Source organism: Ornithorhynchus anatinus, chromosome X5 (genome assembly GCF_004115215.2).
Source record: "Ornithorhynchus anatinus isolate Pmale09 chromosome X5, mOrnAna1.pri.v4, whole genome shotgun sequence".
NCBI lineage: Eukaryota > Metazoa > Chordata > Mammalia > Monotremata > Ornithorhynchidae > Ornithorhynchus > Ornithorhynchus anatinus.
Genome location: NC_041753.1, coordinates 57,860,315 through 57,876,456, shown reverse-complemented (window position 1 = coordinate 57,876,456; position 16,142 = coordinate 57,860,315). Strand labels below are relative to the sequence as shown.

The window sequence follows — 16,142 nt, the reverse complement described above, 5'->3', positions numbered from 1 at the left end:
TCAGATGTTTGTTATTATTACATATCTTGATTTTAGATTTGATCCATCTTTCTAGTGACAGTAAGATCAAGGGGATTTTCAGTTTATGAATAAGAACACATTTCTCCTCCAAGTTTTCCCCAATGACAACTACATATCCCCCAAACCATAGAAATCTCAGTTCCCAAAAGAACAGTGCCTGATATGAAGAAAATGATGTTCAACTGCGATTAAATTGCTTTATAATCTCTTCCCTAAGTTGGTCATTTGTTTTTCTCTAATGGTTTCTTTATGATTTATGAGTGACAATAAATGAGCATGGGTTTGTATATCAAAATACGGCTCAAGTAGTCAGCCCAAACCAAGTAATCTTTTCCTCATTTACATCTATTTTGTTTTGCTCATACAATGATAGCATCTAGTCAACGGGACAACAATGTTGTCTTTTTACATGCAGGTTGAATGTTTCCATTCCATAATTCTGACTGAATCAAGAGCAGAAAGTATGTGGACTTGCTACTAAAATTAGCAGTGTAGATGGAGAATTACTCTTATTTTTCTTTCCCTTAAAATCTGGTTATCACTTCAGCATGAAGCAGCAACATGCCCTAGTGGAAAGATGGTAAGACTGGGAGACAGGGGACCTGAATTCTAATACTGCCTTTTTAAAAAAATAATATTTTGTTAAGCACTTACTTTGTGCCAGGCACTATACTGAGCACTGGGGTAGATACAAGCTAATTGAGTTGGATACAGTCCATGTCCCACATGGAACACTTATTCATTTGTATTTATTGAGCATTTACTGTGTGCAGAGCATGTACCAAACTCTTGGGAAAGCACAATACAATAATAGACACATTCCCTGACCACAACAAGCTTACAGTCTAGAGAGGGGAGACAGACCTCAATACAAATAAATTACAGATATGTACATAAGTTCTATGGGGCTGGGAGGATGGAAAAACCAAGGGAGCAAGTCAGGGTGGTACAGAAGGGAGTGGACGAAAACGAAAAGAGAACTTAGTCAGGAAAGGCCTCTTGGAGGAGATTGTGCCTTCAATAAGACTTTGAATAGGGGGAGAGTAATTGTCAGTCGGATTTGAGGACGGAGGGTGTTCCAGGCCAGATGCAGGACGTTGGCCAGGGGTTGGAAGCCAGACAGGCGAGATTGAGGCACAGTGAGAAGGTTAGCACTAGAGGAGCAAAGTGTGCGGGCTGGGTTGTAGAAGGAGAATAGGGAGGTGAGGTAGGAGGGGACAAAGTGGTGGAGTGTTTAAAGCCAATGGTGAGGAGTTTTTGTTTGATGTGGAGGTGGATGGGCAAGCACTGGAGTTTTCTGACTAGCAGGATGGTGTATCCTGAAAGTTTTGCAGAGTGAAGTATGGACTGGAATGGGGAGAGACAAGAGGCTGGGAGGTCAGTAGAGAGGCTGATGGTGGGATAGGATGAGTGATTGTATTAATGTGGCAATTTGGATGGAGAGGAAAGCATGGATTTTAGTGATGTTGTGAAAGTTGGGTTTTTAGGATGAGGAGACATGGGCATGTTTGAAAGCAGTGGGGAAGAAGCCATTGGAAAGCGAACGGTTGAAGATGGCTTTTAGGGGATGAGAGTTTTGATAAGGTATGAAGAAATGGGGTCAGATGCGCAAGTGGAGGGTGGCTTTTGAGAGGAGGTAGGAGATCTCCTGAGATGCTGCTGGGAAGGATGGGAGAGTTGGGAAGGGGCCAGAAGGGGGAGGGACTGGGGAGGGGGAGGGGTGATTTTAGGGAGTTCCTGCCTGATATTGGCAATTTTCTTAATAAAGTAGGTGGCCAGGTCACTGAGGGCAAGGGATGGGGGAAGTGGGGGGACAGGGGGCCTGAGGAGGGAGTTAAATGTCTGGAACAACTGTTTGTTAACAGTTTTCAATAAAAACTGTCCTCTATGTTCAAAAGAGATGTTATCTTTAGCCCTATTTGAACTGGTCAACCTCTATTTTCATTTAAAGGGTTGTATTTTCTTTCATGACTAACCTGATTTAAAATGAAAATAGACCACTTTTGTGTTTGAAGAAGTGCAGATACTATTATGTTTGCATGAGAAAGTGCTGACCCGCTCACAATTTCCATCCGATTAAAGAATAATGGGGAGGCAAAATAGAACTATGCTACAACCATTTTCCCAGTGAATGGACTACTGCACTAGTTAGATCGATGAAGATGTAGTAAGTGGAAGTGATTGAAGAACAGAAGAAGATATTGGCTTGAGAGCCCATTTTGTTTCATTAATAAGTAGAATGGTTAACTTAATGATTGGCCATTCTGTGGTGCACAGACATGGACCCCACACTAATAGGCATCCTGGGTCAGCTATTAGGAGTGGATGGATGAGGGCTGGCAAATCGTTACTTGCTGATGGGGTGGGTGGGCCATCCCTTCCTTGTGCAGTCCTCGGGACACGGGTGGCGGAATGAGGTTGGGAAAGAGACACATGGTGTGGGGGGGGAGAGACCCTCCCCCTTGGCACGTGGCTCTGGACCGAAACAGCCCAAACCTCTTCTTCTGGGGGCTCTGTTTCCCCCCGACACCGCCCTGTCCACCCCCACAAACACACGTCTCACAGTCCTGGAGCCAAGCTGGCCACTTGCAGAACAGGGCCGGAGGGACGCATCCTGTCCATCGAGGGGCAATCATCCGGCTGGCCATAAAACAGGAAAGGGGACTGCGGTGGGGGAGTGAGGTATTGAGACATAATTGATAAGTCCCAGGCTGGAAAGAAGGGGACAGGAATTTCTTTTTAAAACAATGGCTTTCGGGCTGAACATGGGTTTGAATAAATTAATGGATGAAAAGTACATAGGACCTTCTTAGAGTGCATTTAGGGATTTAAGAAGAAGATGCAAGAGGCGTGGACTCTAGTGAGGATGACAAATAGAATGTTCGCGGGTAGGGAAGGCAAAATGAATAAATACACACACACACAAATGGGGGGGAAGACAAATACCATCATTAGATCACCTAGCTGGCATGTGGGTGATGGGGGCATTTCACGTGATGGTCACATGCTATTGGGTGCGTGGTCACGCGATCAGCACCCTGCGGTCATATGGGTGGCCTGGGAATATCACACAGTGATCAAGTGATCAGCAAAGGGTAATCACGTGGCAGTTTGGGACCATAACTTGGAGGTCACATGATTAGCACATCACAGTCACATGGTGGGCAAACTTTGTTCACGTGAGGGGCATGTGACCATCATGTGGCAGCCACGTACTCAGCACCCATAATCACTCGGGAGGCATGTGGTTGTCACGGGCTCAGTACACACTGATCGTGTGGCTGTCACATGCTGATAACGTGATCGGCACCCCGCAGCCACGTATTCAGCGTGCCATGATCACACAGGAGGCTCATGACTATCACATGGCAGTCTCTAGAAATGTTGGCTAAAGTGCTGATACTCTCAATTAGATTTCCTGCCAATAAAAGAATAATGTTGAGGCAAAATAGAACTATCTCTGAAGTCCTGACTAGGATTTACCAGATAATGCTACAACTATTTTCCCAGTGAATGGACCATTGCACAATGAAGGTATAATGAGAGGAAGTAGTAGTAGAAGATTGGTTTGAAAACTACTTTTTTCCTTATCAAGTGGAATGATAAACCATTCCACTTATTGACCATCCTATGAAGCACTGTCATGGATGCCACTCTAATAATAATAATAATGTTGGTATTTGTTAAGCGCTTACTATGTGCAGAGCACTGTTCTAAGCACTGGGGTAGACACAGGGGAATCAGGTTGTCCCACGTGGGGCTCACAGTCTTAATCCCCATTTTACAGATGAGGTAACTGAGGCACAGAGAAGTTAAGTGACTTGCCCACAGTCAGCTGACAGGTGGCAGAGCTGGGCTTCGAACTCATGACCTCTGACTCCAAAGCCCATGCTCTTTCCACTGAGCCACGCTGCTTCTCGTAACATCCCAGGTCAGCTGTTGTCATGCACATTATCTAGAAATGTTGGCCAAGAACTCTTTTTGACCTCAATTATCCAAATATTTCAAGTGAAGGTCATTTTTGAAGGTGACAGAGATAACCAGAAAATTAAGGCCAATGTGTACATTTTGACTTTCATTCTCCAGATAATATGTTAGTGTAGCATTGGCCTTTCTAAAATAGGATGAAAGATGTCCTTCTAAGCACTCTTGCAACTTTTCTGTTCCATGCTTTTAAAATGAATTCATCACAAATCTCTTCTCTTCCACAAGAAGCCTTAGGCAGGGTATGTTTTGTATTTGAACTGTACTGAATATTAATCTATTCCTTCTCTCTCCCCTTTCTCTCCCTCTCTTCATTCCTCTTTCTCTCCACTCTCTCATCTCTCTCGCTCTTCCTTTTTCTCCCTCCCTTTTCTCTGTTTTTATCTTAATTTCTCATCTTTCTTTATCTCTCTGTCCTTTGTGTGTATTTATGCATAAATATATATATTCATATTTTTATGTAAAACTCCCTCTATCCCACTCTTCTCATTCCATCCTCCTGCCATCCCCTTTCATAATGCAGGTTGTCCGTCCATACCAGACCATGTCCAATCCTATGAGTAAACTCACTGTACTCAACAGTATGCATTCCCACTTCATTCTGGCTGACAATGGGACCACAGGAAAATATGGAGCAGAAGTGAAACTGAGAAGACAGCTGGAAAAGCATATCTCACTGCAGAAGATAAACACAAGTAAGTAATGTTACTTTAATGTTGTGTATTTCAAAAAAAATACATAATGCACAAGACTCATTTGAACATCCCAAAATAGAACACTTATTAAATGGAAGTAAGTTAGTATTGTGAAGTAATGGACTGTATCTCAAATTAGAAGACATCTAGAGGCAGATTACTTTGTAAGAGAGGAAATCGTTATAAAATTAGTAGAGTGCAGCTATTTATTTTGATTGAGAAACTCTTTGATTTTGAGGTTTGTTGTTTGCATAATCTTCTTTTTCAAATACATCTCTTCATCCCTTCACAGCCCTCTAGAGAAGAAAGATATACTGGAAAAATTTCTTCCATTTAGCAAGCTTTTTTGGTGACTCAAAATGTTTGAACCTAACATAGTTTTACCTCCCAGGCTTTACAAAGGATTAGAATGCTTGAGGCAGCTCATTTGTCTAACTTTATGACTCTGAATGTATGAGAGAGTATACACACTCCCTCACACAAACACACATGTGATTTTTCATCAGGAGGATTATTGAGCTATATATGTTGCTGTTCCTCTACCAATGGGAAAAATCCTATCTTGGAGAGAATTGAATTCTCTTTCACTCCAAAGTGTGTAAAAGGACATAACAGTGAAACCTAGCTATTCCTTGTCATTTGTTTAGTTGTTTTTCCTCCACCTCATTGAACAAAGAGCAGAGGAGGAAGTATCTACTGCCATTCCTTTGAAAATAGATCCGGTGTGTAATTTGAATTTGCTATTCCGGGATGGCAAGCGAGGATTGGGGTTGGAATAAACATTTTAAATTTGGCAGTAAATCTGATTGGGAACAAACCCGTGGGCCTTTTTCTTTCAACACCACTGTCCCAGTGGTGAGCTCAAGGAGCTGGGGAAACATCCTAGGAAATTCTCGCCATGGGAATTACAGGTTGCTGTCCGCCAACAGATGACTTTTCTGTGGCGGAGTAAAGGGGAAAGGGAGTGTTGGACAACATAATGAAACGTGTCACCCAAGTTATGTGAAGTGTTGCACTAGTTTTAGTTACAAACACTGAGATTTAGTTTGGTTAGAGAGGCTTTTGGATAGTTCACTTATTTTAAAAGGTGGATCAGCCTCATCCAAATTCATTTAACCTGTTCTTCCTCTCTTCCCCTTGTCTGACCACCTGAATAATGCACCCTTCCTGTACTATGCCTTGATCATCATTATCAAAATCTTCATCATCATTTACTGCACAGCTTTGTGCAGAGCCCTTGACTGGCAACTTGAGACTATAAAAGAAGAGTGAAAGATCTGGTCCCTACCTTCGAGTACTTTACCATCTAGTGATTTCCCCCACTACAGTTCTAGTATTTTGTAGCTTCTCTTTTTCCATTTTCTCCCTAAAACTTTCTTCGGCTAAAGGGATTAAAGAAATACCAGTGGCACTAGATCTCTATAGCATGATCTCCAGATTTCACACCTGCACTTGAGCACATTTTCATCCCAAGCATCAAATGTGTGCAGAAGTCTAAAAGTTCAATGGGAAGATCCTAGAGCTCAGTACAGTATCTGAAGGCCTATGGATAAATCTTAATAATAATAACAAATACCAGAAATATTAAGTGCTTACTGTGTGCCAGGCACTGTACTAAATGCTGGGGTAGATATGAATTAAGCAGATCGGACACAGTCCCCATCCCACGTGAAGCTCCCAGTCTTAATCCCCATTTTACAGATGAGGGAAATGAAGCCCAGAGAAGTGAAATGTCTTGCCCAAGGTCACACAGCAGATAAGTAGTGGATCCGGGATTAAAATCCAGGTCCTCTTGACTCCCAGGCCCATGCTCTATCCACTATGCAGTGCTACTCACTCAGGACAAAGGATATACCGAGTACAGAGGAGTGTTGTACTCCTCCAAGCACTTACTACAGTGCTCTGCACACAGTAAGCACTCAGTAAATATCATTGACTGACTGACTTCGGAGACATGAGGATACTAGGAAAATCAAGGTTTAGAAACTTAGCAGCTCAAATGAATGAAATTAGCAGTGATGAACAGGGTTCACGGTACTCAAGAAAGTTTTGGTTTAAGAGTGGGATTAAGGTGAGAAACTGCTACAGCAGACAGGCCAGACTGGTGGGCAGTAATCAGGAGACGAATTGCTCAGCTCGACAGAAAGCTTCACAAAGATCGGGTTGCAAAGAGGCATGCTCAAAAGTTGGGATCGGGTCCGCATGGGGAAGCCATTATCTAAATGCTGGAGAGACTGTTGTTCACACATCGGTCTTTACAGGCACACTCGCACAAAGGGATCAGAGGTCACCATCAGTAGTGTCACCTTCGAAAACATAAGCCAACCACCCTTCCCAAAACTATTGGCAGTGTGGCCATGCCTGTGAGAAAAAAGTAAGGCCTTCTAAAAACAAAATTAAAGCACTTGTACTCAATTGTCAGTAAACTCAATCGACCCCAGCTCCTCAATGATTCTGGTATCTTCATGTCCTAGAACTCGCAAAGTTTAGGAACAAAGTGATCTCCATGGCCTGGAGAGAGAACAACAGCTTCTAAAATGGAGTGGCTCCAGCTGAACATTCATGTTTCCATTTTCAATTTTTAAGTAGTCAGCAGCCAGGGGACCACCCATTGCCGAGGCATAAAAGGCTCTATAACAGAGTTGAGATAGGGAAAAAGAAACATGTTGACCTAGACATAAATGAAATATCAAGGGTGAGAGCAAAGACTCTGAATTCAATTATCAATGAAAAACTGGAGTCTGCAGTTAAAATTCATTTCCTAGGTACCTTTGTAGATTGATTCAAATCAGTTAGAGATGTGATGTTTTGTTTGTAAAATCTTTATTGGATCGTAACTGCATTTATTATGCTTCAATTGTGGGTACTTGCGCACAGTACTGAGAACAGTTCAGAAATGTAAAGTACAATTAAGTTTGGTTTTGACCTGGAAATAGCATCATGCATCTTAGACAGTGAAAACATTACTGAACTCAGAAATATTCTTTTCTAATTACCCTGAATCCTGATGATGCAGTGATGGCCAGGATGGTATTGGTCAATCAGTAGTATTTATTCGGCAGGCTTGAGAGTCAGGGAGGGCAGCGGTGTGGTCACCGTGATGGGAAAGTTAGTTGGTAGAGTAGAGGATTTGGCTGGGGGAAGTTGAGGAATTCAGTTTGGGACATATTTGAGGTTCTGGCAGGACATCCATATAGAGAGGTAGGAGGAGATAGATTGCAGAGAAGGAAAGGGGGAAGCAGCATCGTCTACTGGAAAGAACACAGGCCTGGAAATCAGGGGACCTGGGTTCTAATCCCAACTCTGCCATTTGTCTGCTTGTGTGACCTTGAACAAGTCCTTTCACTTTTCAGAGAAGCAGCATGGCTCATTGGAAAGAACCCGGGTTTGGGAGTCAGAGGTCATGGGTTTGAATCCCGGCTCTGCCACTTGGCAGCTGTGTGATTGTGGGCAAGTCACTTAACTTTTCTGTGCCTCATCTGTAAAATGGAGTCACTTAACTTTTCTGTGCCTCATCTGTAAAATGGGGATTAACTGTGAGCCTCACGTGGGACAACCTGATTACCCTGTATCTACCCTAGTGCTTAGAACAGTGCTCAGCACATAGTAAGCGCTTAACAAATACCAACATTATAATTTTCTGTGCTTCAGTTACCTCATCTGCAAAACGGGAATTAAATCTCCCTCTCTCCACCTTAGACTTTGAGTTCCAGGTGGGATGGAGTAGCTCCCATCACACCTCTCAGAGGAACTCAATCCCCGTGCTAGCCCAGGAAAGCTGTCTGGCTCCCATTCGTGGAGCAGGCTATTACAGGTGGAGGTCTTACTTTTCCTGGTCCACAAAATAAGCTTATTCTTTGTGAGTTCTTCTCCTTTTGATTCTCTGTGTTCGGCAGATGCCACAGGCACCTGATGGATGCCCCTGGCAAAGTCCATAAAATGGGGATCTGATTTTATTTTCATGCCACCCATCCTTTCCCTCCAGAGCAGGGGAAGACAGCTCTGTCCAAGCCAGTTGGGCTGCAGGGCTTCCGTCATTTCATTATAAAAGTGGCTTAATCAGGCATTAAAAGGTCAGGAAACATATTTTCATCAGATTCAACAGCATATATGACTCATCTTTTCCATTGCATAGACTTAATTTTTTAACATTTCAGTGATGCCAGTAGCACCTAGCCAACTAACACCCATTTGAAAATTTTCACATGTAGGTTTAAAAAAAAAAGTTCATAACTAAATTTGCTCCTTCACAAAATCACCCGAAAGCTCTCTTATCATCCTTCTCAAAATCAACATCACCTGTGCCCAGCAGAAAAACATTTAAAACAAACACTGAATTTACATAAAAGTAACATGACCTAGTGGGAAGAGCACAGGTCTGGAATTCAGGGGGCCTGGGTTCCAATCCTGGCTATGCCATACCTGCTGTGCAACCTTGGGCAAATCACGTAACTTCTCTAGGCCTCACTTCCTTCATCTGTAAAAGTCCAGAATGGGACAGAGACTGCCTGACCTGATTATTTGGTACCTACCGTAGCAAGATTACAATGCTTGGCATATAGTAAGTGCTTAATGAAGACCACAGTTATTATTGGTACTATTAGGGACAAAGTGATTATAATCACAGTAATTACAGAAAGGAAATAGGCAACATCAAGGAGTTTTAAACTCGTAAAAGGAGGGGAAGAGGAGTAAAGAGCCCACTTTAGGGCTAGGAGTGTGCCCCTAAAGTGTCATCAGAACAGGGATGAACAGGTACAAAAATTATTTAGTTTTTATGTACCTTCAGAACACTGAAATAGGCCTTGGGAATCTATAGAGAAAAATAATTCAACACAGTCCCCGACTTCAAGGAGTTCACAGTTCAAGCAGAAAGATAAACATAGGCTCAATCAGCTGTACAATACTATGTATTCAATCTATTAATCAAACAAATATCAGAAAGAAGGAGCTGCCTGGTGAGTTCCCTCAGAATAGCCAGGAAATCCCCTTCCCCTTCTCTTTCCATCCCCACAGTCCAGTAAACAGGTTTATCCCAATGTTCTAAAGTATATAAAAGCCATGTTCATGCTTCACCCATCCTCTGCTCCTGTGGGGAAGCAGGACTTAGGTGCTATACTTCCTTAGTTGGGGGAATTGGGGGGGAGGGGGAGCGGAGGGGTAAAAGTGGGGCATAAGGCCCCTACTCAGAGCCTAGTCCTAGTGGTAAGGGACTTGGGTCACGGATATTCACCTAATCACCGCCCTCTCAATGCATCCTAAACCAGGCCCTCGTTCAGTCTTCTGTAGTTCAGGGTTTCGACTAATGTAATATGGCTGCATATGGCTAATATGCTCAAGTAAATGAGGAGGTGAGAAAGATATGGATGAATATTTATCTACCTGCCCTTCCCCTTACAATGTCCAGGACATCCTGCATGCTTAGCCAATCCACTCTTCCTAGATCCAGAAGGAGAAGCCCCTTGTGGGCAGGGATTGTCTCTCTTTATTGCTGTATTGTAGTTTCCAAGTGCTTAGTACAGTGCTCTACACACAGTAAGTGCTCAATATATACGATTGAATGAAAGAATGAATGAGAACTGGACTTCAGTTTTTGTCTGACTCAGTCATGCCTATTTACCACCCTCACTGCACCAGGTGATGTTTTTACCAAAAGTTTTTTTTTGTTTTGTTAAACTCAGATCGGATGTCCTAGTTATATCCTGGGATGTTTGTGTAAGAAATTACTGTCTGTGCCATTTGGGATTCTGACTCGAGCACCCTGTAAGGTCTGAAGGGAGAGCAGGATCATCTTTAGACAGACTGTAAGCTCGCTGTGGGCAGGGAATATGACTGTTTATTGTTGTAATATACTCTCCCAAGCGCTTAGTACAGTGCTCTGTAAGTGCTCAATAAATATGATTGAATGAAAATCTGCCAGCTCTGTTGGAAGAGTAACCAGTGATCCTTTGGCTGGCATTCCTTTACCAGTTTCCTTCAACTGCTGCTGGTGCTTTTCTTATATTCAGCATTTGAAAGAGCATTAGGTTTCTGTCTCATTATGTCCCAGAGACATGTCTGATATTTGTAAGTGGCCTTCTCTACTGAGTCATTCCAGAGGCATTTTACCACAAATAGAGCCATGGATAAAACAGTTTTGCCCTTTCTAAAGAAACAAACAGCAGGCAAGAAGGGAGGATTCATAAAACATAAAAAAAAAAAATGGGGGATTTGAGAGCATTGATATTTAGGAGTATTTTCAGAACACATGCTTCAGTATTTGGCCTTAAGATAGAACCAAAACAACTTTTTTTTTCTGCATTCACGGGTGCTTTTAAATAAGCTAACTGCTATAGGCAAGTGGAAATGATTTGATTTGCCATCTGAATGGGTTGCTGATGGATTAGAAAGTGTAGGCTCTGGTGGAAGGGAAAAGAGAAAATGGTGTGCTCAAATTGAAATGACTAGTGTCTACTAGAGCAGTATCCATTCTTTTGAAATCTTCTTATGAGGGCAATCTTCAGAAAATGATGAAGAGGAGTTCAGTGCAGAGTGATTGTAGTATCTGTGCTGGATATAGTCCTCAAGATGAGTTTGTAATTGCCAAGCTACATTATTGGCTCTTGGGAAGAACATTTAGAGAATCTTTTTCAGTAATCCATTTCCTTGATTTTCATCCTGCTCAAAAGTCTTCTTTTTCAAGAACCTTGACAGACTCTACACCTTTTACTAATAAATTTGAGTGTTGGATAGCCTGCACTATCAGATTCTTTTTTCTTATATCCAAGTTAAATCCGTACTGCCGCAATTCAAACACATTAAATCTTTTCCTGACTTCAGTGGAGATTGAGAGTGACTGCTCACCAATCCAGGGCCTAGCCTGACCTAGCCTCAACCTAATCCCAGCCTGAGCCCAAGCCAGCCCAGGACTGGCTAGGCCAGAAGAGAACTCAGAAATGACATGAGTCTGAATCCATTCCCATGGGTTCTACGAGCCTAGGCAGTTATTTCATGGACTGCTGGGAAACTAGGAACCCCATATCTGTCTGATTATGGTTCAGTGCATAGGAGGCAGCTGTTGGGCCAAACTCCTCTAATAAGAATGATGATAGTGGTATTTGTTAAGTGCTTACTGTGTGCCAAGCACTGTACTAAGCCTTTGGGTAGATAAGAGATCATCAGGCCAGACCCAAGTTCTGTCACATAGGGAGCTCACAGTCTAAGTGGAGGGAGAACAGGCACTGAATCCCCATTTTGAGAATGAGGAAACTGAAGCTCAGAGAAGTGAAGTGACTTGCCCAAGATCGCACAGCAGGCAAGTGGCGGAGTCCGGATTAGAACCCCAGTCCTCTGACTCTCAGGCCTGTGCCCTTTCAGGCCATGCTGCTTTTAAGCAAATATGGTTGTCACCCCTTGGTCTTCTCTTTTCTAGTTTAAATAATCCTATTTTCTTTAACCTTTTCTCATAGGACTTATTTTCCCTAATTTTGATCATTTTTGTGACTCTTCGATCACACATTTTTCTGCACCATTTTTTGAAGTGCAGTGATCCAAGTTGGACACTAAAATTTAGTAAAGGTCTGATCACTGCAGAGTAAAGGAGAAGGATTGCTACCTGGCACTCACAAGGCAGATTTCTGTTAAGATTCCCAGACTGTGCTGGCCTTTTAATAATTGACAATATAATGGTGATGTATATTTATTCAATCATATATTCAACTTGTGGTGCACTGTGACCATCAGGTCCTTTTCTACAGCACATGTGCCTAGCTAGGCTTTCACCATCCCTCTGTGTACTGCTTTGCATTTGTGCCAAATGAATTCCATCCTTTTTGTGGGTATGGCTTTGTGAGTTTGCCCAGGTAGTTTTGCATTCTTTGCCTGTCTTTCAAGGCCCTACAACTGAGGCCCTACAACTTTGTTTCACCTGCAAATGTGGTGACCTTGTTCTCAGTTTTTCATTAGAGACATTAATAAAAATACTAAATATGATGAATCCTGTGGTATACCATTTGGTGAGTGGTCCTCGGGTTATAGAAGCATTCATAGCTACTCTTTGTATTAGTGTAGTAGAGACGCTGTATGGCCTAGTGGAAAGAGCATAGAACCTGGAGGTCAGAGGAACTGGGTTCTAATTCTGGCTCTGCCAATTGCTTGCTGTGTGACCTTGGGCAAGTCACTTAACATCCATATGCCTCAGTTGCCTCAACTGTAAAATGGGGATTCAATTCCTGTTCTTCCTCCTACTTAGACTGTGAGCCCCATGTGAGACAAGAACCTGTTTAACTTGTATCTACCCCAGCACTTAGAAAAGTGCTCGACACATAATAAGTGCTTAACAAATACCATAATAATACCCATGAACCAAGATTCATTCATCTAGCAGTAGATTCGGCCTCCCTGCTGTCAACCCATTTAGTCACCTGAATGTCCCTGAATATTATATGCATAGAGGTGTTGGTTCTCAATTTCTAATTTTATCTGGGGTTGGAAACTTGCCTTGGTTCCTCTGAAAACACACTTCTCAGGAATCCTATTGGTTTTGTAAAGATCACTCGAGCAAATAAATATCAGATGATGTTGATGGCATTTAGGTGCCATGTACTGTGTAAGAAATAAATCAGACTTACTTATGCTGCCATAAGATAGCTCTTATTTTTAGGTGAGTATTTTGTAACTAGTCACTTCCTAGTGGAAAACATAATATCCTGTGGTGAATGACTAGATTGAGTCTTTGGGTTTAGTGTAATTCATTCATTCAATGGTATTTATTGAGTGCTTACTGTGGGCAAAGCACTGTACAAAGCACTTAGGAGAGTACAGTATAACAATAAACTGACACATTCCCTGCCCACAATGACTAATGAACAAGGCAAGAAAATAAGTAGGCTCCATTGCCTAATGATCATGAATCATGTCTACCAACTCTATTGTTTGTATTCTCCCAAGTACTTAGTACAGTGCATCTAAGGCATTCAATACATAATAACAATAATAATGATAAACAATACTAATAATTATGACTTTTGTTAAGCACTTATCATGAGTTCAGCACTGTACTAAAATACAAGTTAATCAGGTTGGACACTGTCCTTGTCCCATATGAAGCTCACTGTCTAAGTAGGAAGAAGAATAGGTATTGAATCCCCATTTGCAGTTGAGGAAACTGAGGCAGAGAGAAATTAAATGACTGACTTGTCCAAGTCATACAGCAAGCAGTTGGCAGAGTTGGGATTAGAACTGACTCCCAGGACCATGTTCTTTCTACAGGCCATGCTGCTCCTAATCAATCAATCAATCAATCTTATTTATTGAGCACTTACTTTGCTCAGAGAACTGTACTAAGCACTTGGGTGAGTACTCAGTAACAAAGATGATTGACTGGAAGGGGAAAGAGAGAGGTATTGGTAAGAATGTTAGCACTAATCAAAATTTTCCCCTGGAGAGATAACCATTATAGAAATGTGCTGGGAATGTGGCACAGGAACCCATAGAATGAAGAAGCATCAAAGACTGAATAAATTGGACACCTGAGGAAAGGTCCTTGGAGCCGACAAGGTGAAGGGAATAATCGGGAATTGAGGTGATGGTGTATGAGAGAAACTTTAATTTACAATGTTCTGACTTCATATCACAGGTTATAGATTTTTGTTTTTATTATGTGAGAAGTAGAGTTGTTGAAAGCCATTTCAGAGGTGAGTAAACAGATCAGTCAATTATCCTAATGGCTAGAGGGGGTCAGGGTTAAGATGAATATTTCATACTACAACCCTTTTCTCTTTTGTATGCCTGAGAGGTATGCAGCCAGATATTCTCTAGCACTCCAAGTAATGGACATTAATCGTGGTGAAATTTTGGGAATAGCTTTACTAGAGCTTTATAAATTCCATCATATTTTCTGGGGTAAGCATCCAAATTGGTTCCTTAGTAAAATAATCAAATTATGTTCTTCAGGCCACTCAACATCCTCCTGTTCTATTATTCTCCTCCAAGTTTGGGCACTTTACAGTAGATTTGTATCAAGTAAAAGCACAAAAGCAACTGGGTATCATTTGCAGATATTTTCCTACAAACAGAAATAAAAGAGAGCAGGAGGGATAAATTCTGGGTTGCTTTGTCAACGTCCCTCACCTTGAAGCTGCTATTTCAAAATCTTATTCCAACAAACCACTTTATTTTGCCCCAAATATGATCTTAATCTTGCGAACAGACACTGGGATAGAAGTTAGTTCGGCGGGGTTGGAGAGAGAGTTATAGCTGGATCTTTGTTCTTGTTCTGGAAAATGTTAAGAGAGCAGAAGGGAGAATGAGCTCAGCCCATCAAATGACTCAGATGATGGAGCTTTTTATCAAATATGTATTAGAGATTCCCATCAAAGGGCAGGGACTGTCTCTATCTGTTACTGATTTGTACATTCCAAGCGCTTAGTACAGTGCTCTGCACATAGAAGTACTCAATAAATATGAATGAATGAATGAATGAATGAATGAATGAATGAATGAAAAGTAGGCACTTATTACCAGGATGTTTGGCATTTGTCTCTTAACTGCGGCTCTGCTGTGGATTTGGGGATAGCTGCCAATGAAATTCTTAGTACAGTGCTCTGCGCACAGTTAATGTTCAATAAATAATATTGATTGATTGATGAAACACAAATGGTTGCTGTAACTTATCATTTGTTGGGTAAAGTTCCCTCGAGGAAAGAGATTCAAAGTAGCATTTGGCAAAGTCAACGTGTCATAAGGGGTCAGGCTCTGAATTCAGTTAGGTCTCTTCTGGGTTAGAGGAGAATCCCCCAGCCCAGAGAAGCAGCATGGTCTAGTGGATAGAGCATGGTCTTAGGAGTCAGAAAGACTTGGGTTCTAATTCTGGCTCCATCACTTGCCTGCTGTGTGACCTTGGGCAAATCATTGAACTTCTCTATGCCTCAGTTACCTCATCTGTAAAAAATGAGGATTAAGACTGTGAGCCCCATGTGGGACATGGGCTGTCTCCTATCTGATTTATCTTCTGTCTACCCCAGTGCTTAGTACAGTGCCTGGCATTTAGTAAGTGCTTAACAAAAACCATAAAAAAAAATCAACAAAATGTAAGTGGCTGACTTATCCTGTTCATCTACGGATTGCCACCGCTGTCAAACAACTGTTTTGGATCGTGATGATCCTACTGTAATTTCCCTGTGACCCATTATAGGATCCCTTCCTCTGGTTTAAGAAGCATTTAATATCATTTAAGGTGCAGACCAGTGTTACCGGCCGCTTAATCTGCAAATCAAATGAGCACATAGCCATTCCTCTGTAATGAGCAGTTATCAGACTTATCAAAAGCAAAACTTTCTTGATGCCTTGCTGAGGGGAAGAGTTGCATAGTGCAGGCTCCATTTTCCTGCTCTCCTTCACCTGTGCCCCAGTCCCAGCTGTGAGTCCTCTATAGGGGGTGTAAATGCCTGGTGCTATTCAAGG

At 42.0% G+C, this 16,142-nt stretch overlaps 1 protein-coding gene across 1 annotated transcript in view; it reads left to right on the top strand.

Moving 5' to 3' along the window:
• TRPM3 (transient receptor potential cation channel subfamily M member 3) overlaps positions 1–16,142 on the top strand; it is a 213,209-nt gene that overhangs the window by 24,184 nt on the left and 172,883 nt on the right. The window contains exon 4 of the mRNA XM_039910775.1: positions 4,529–4,700. Coding sequence (XP_039766709.1) covers positions 4,529–4,700 — 172 coding nt within the window. The remainder of the gene's footprint in view (positions 1–4,528; positions 4,701–16,142) is intronic.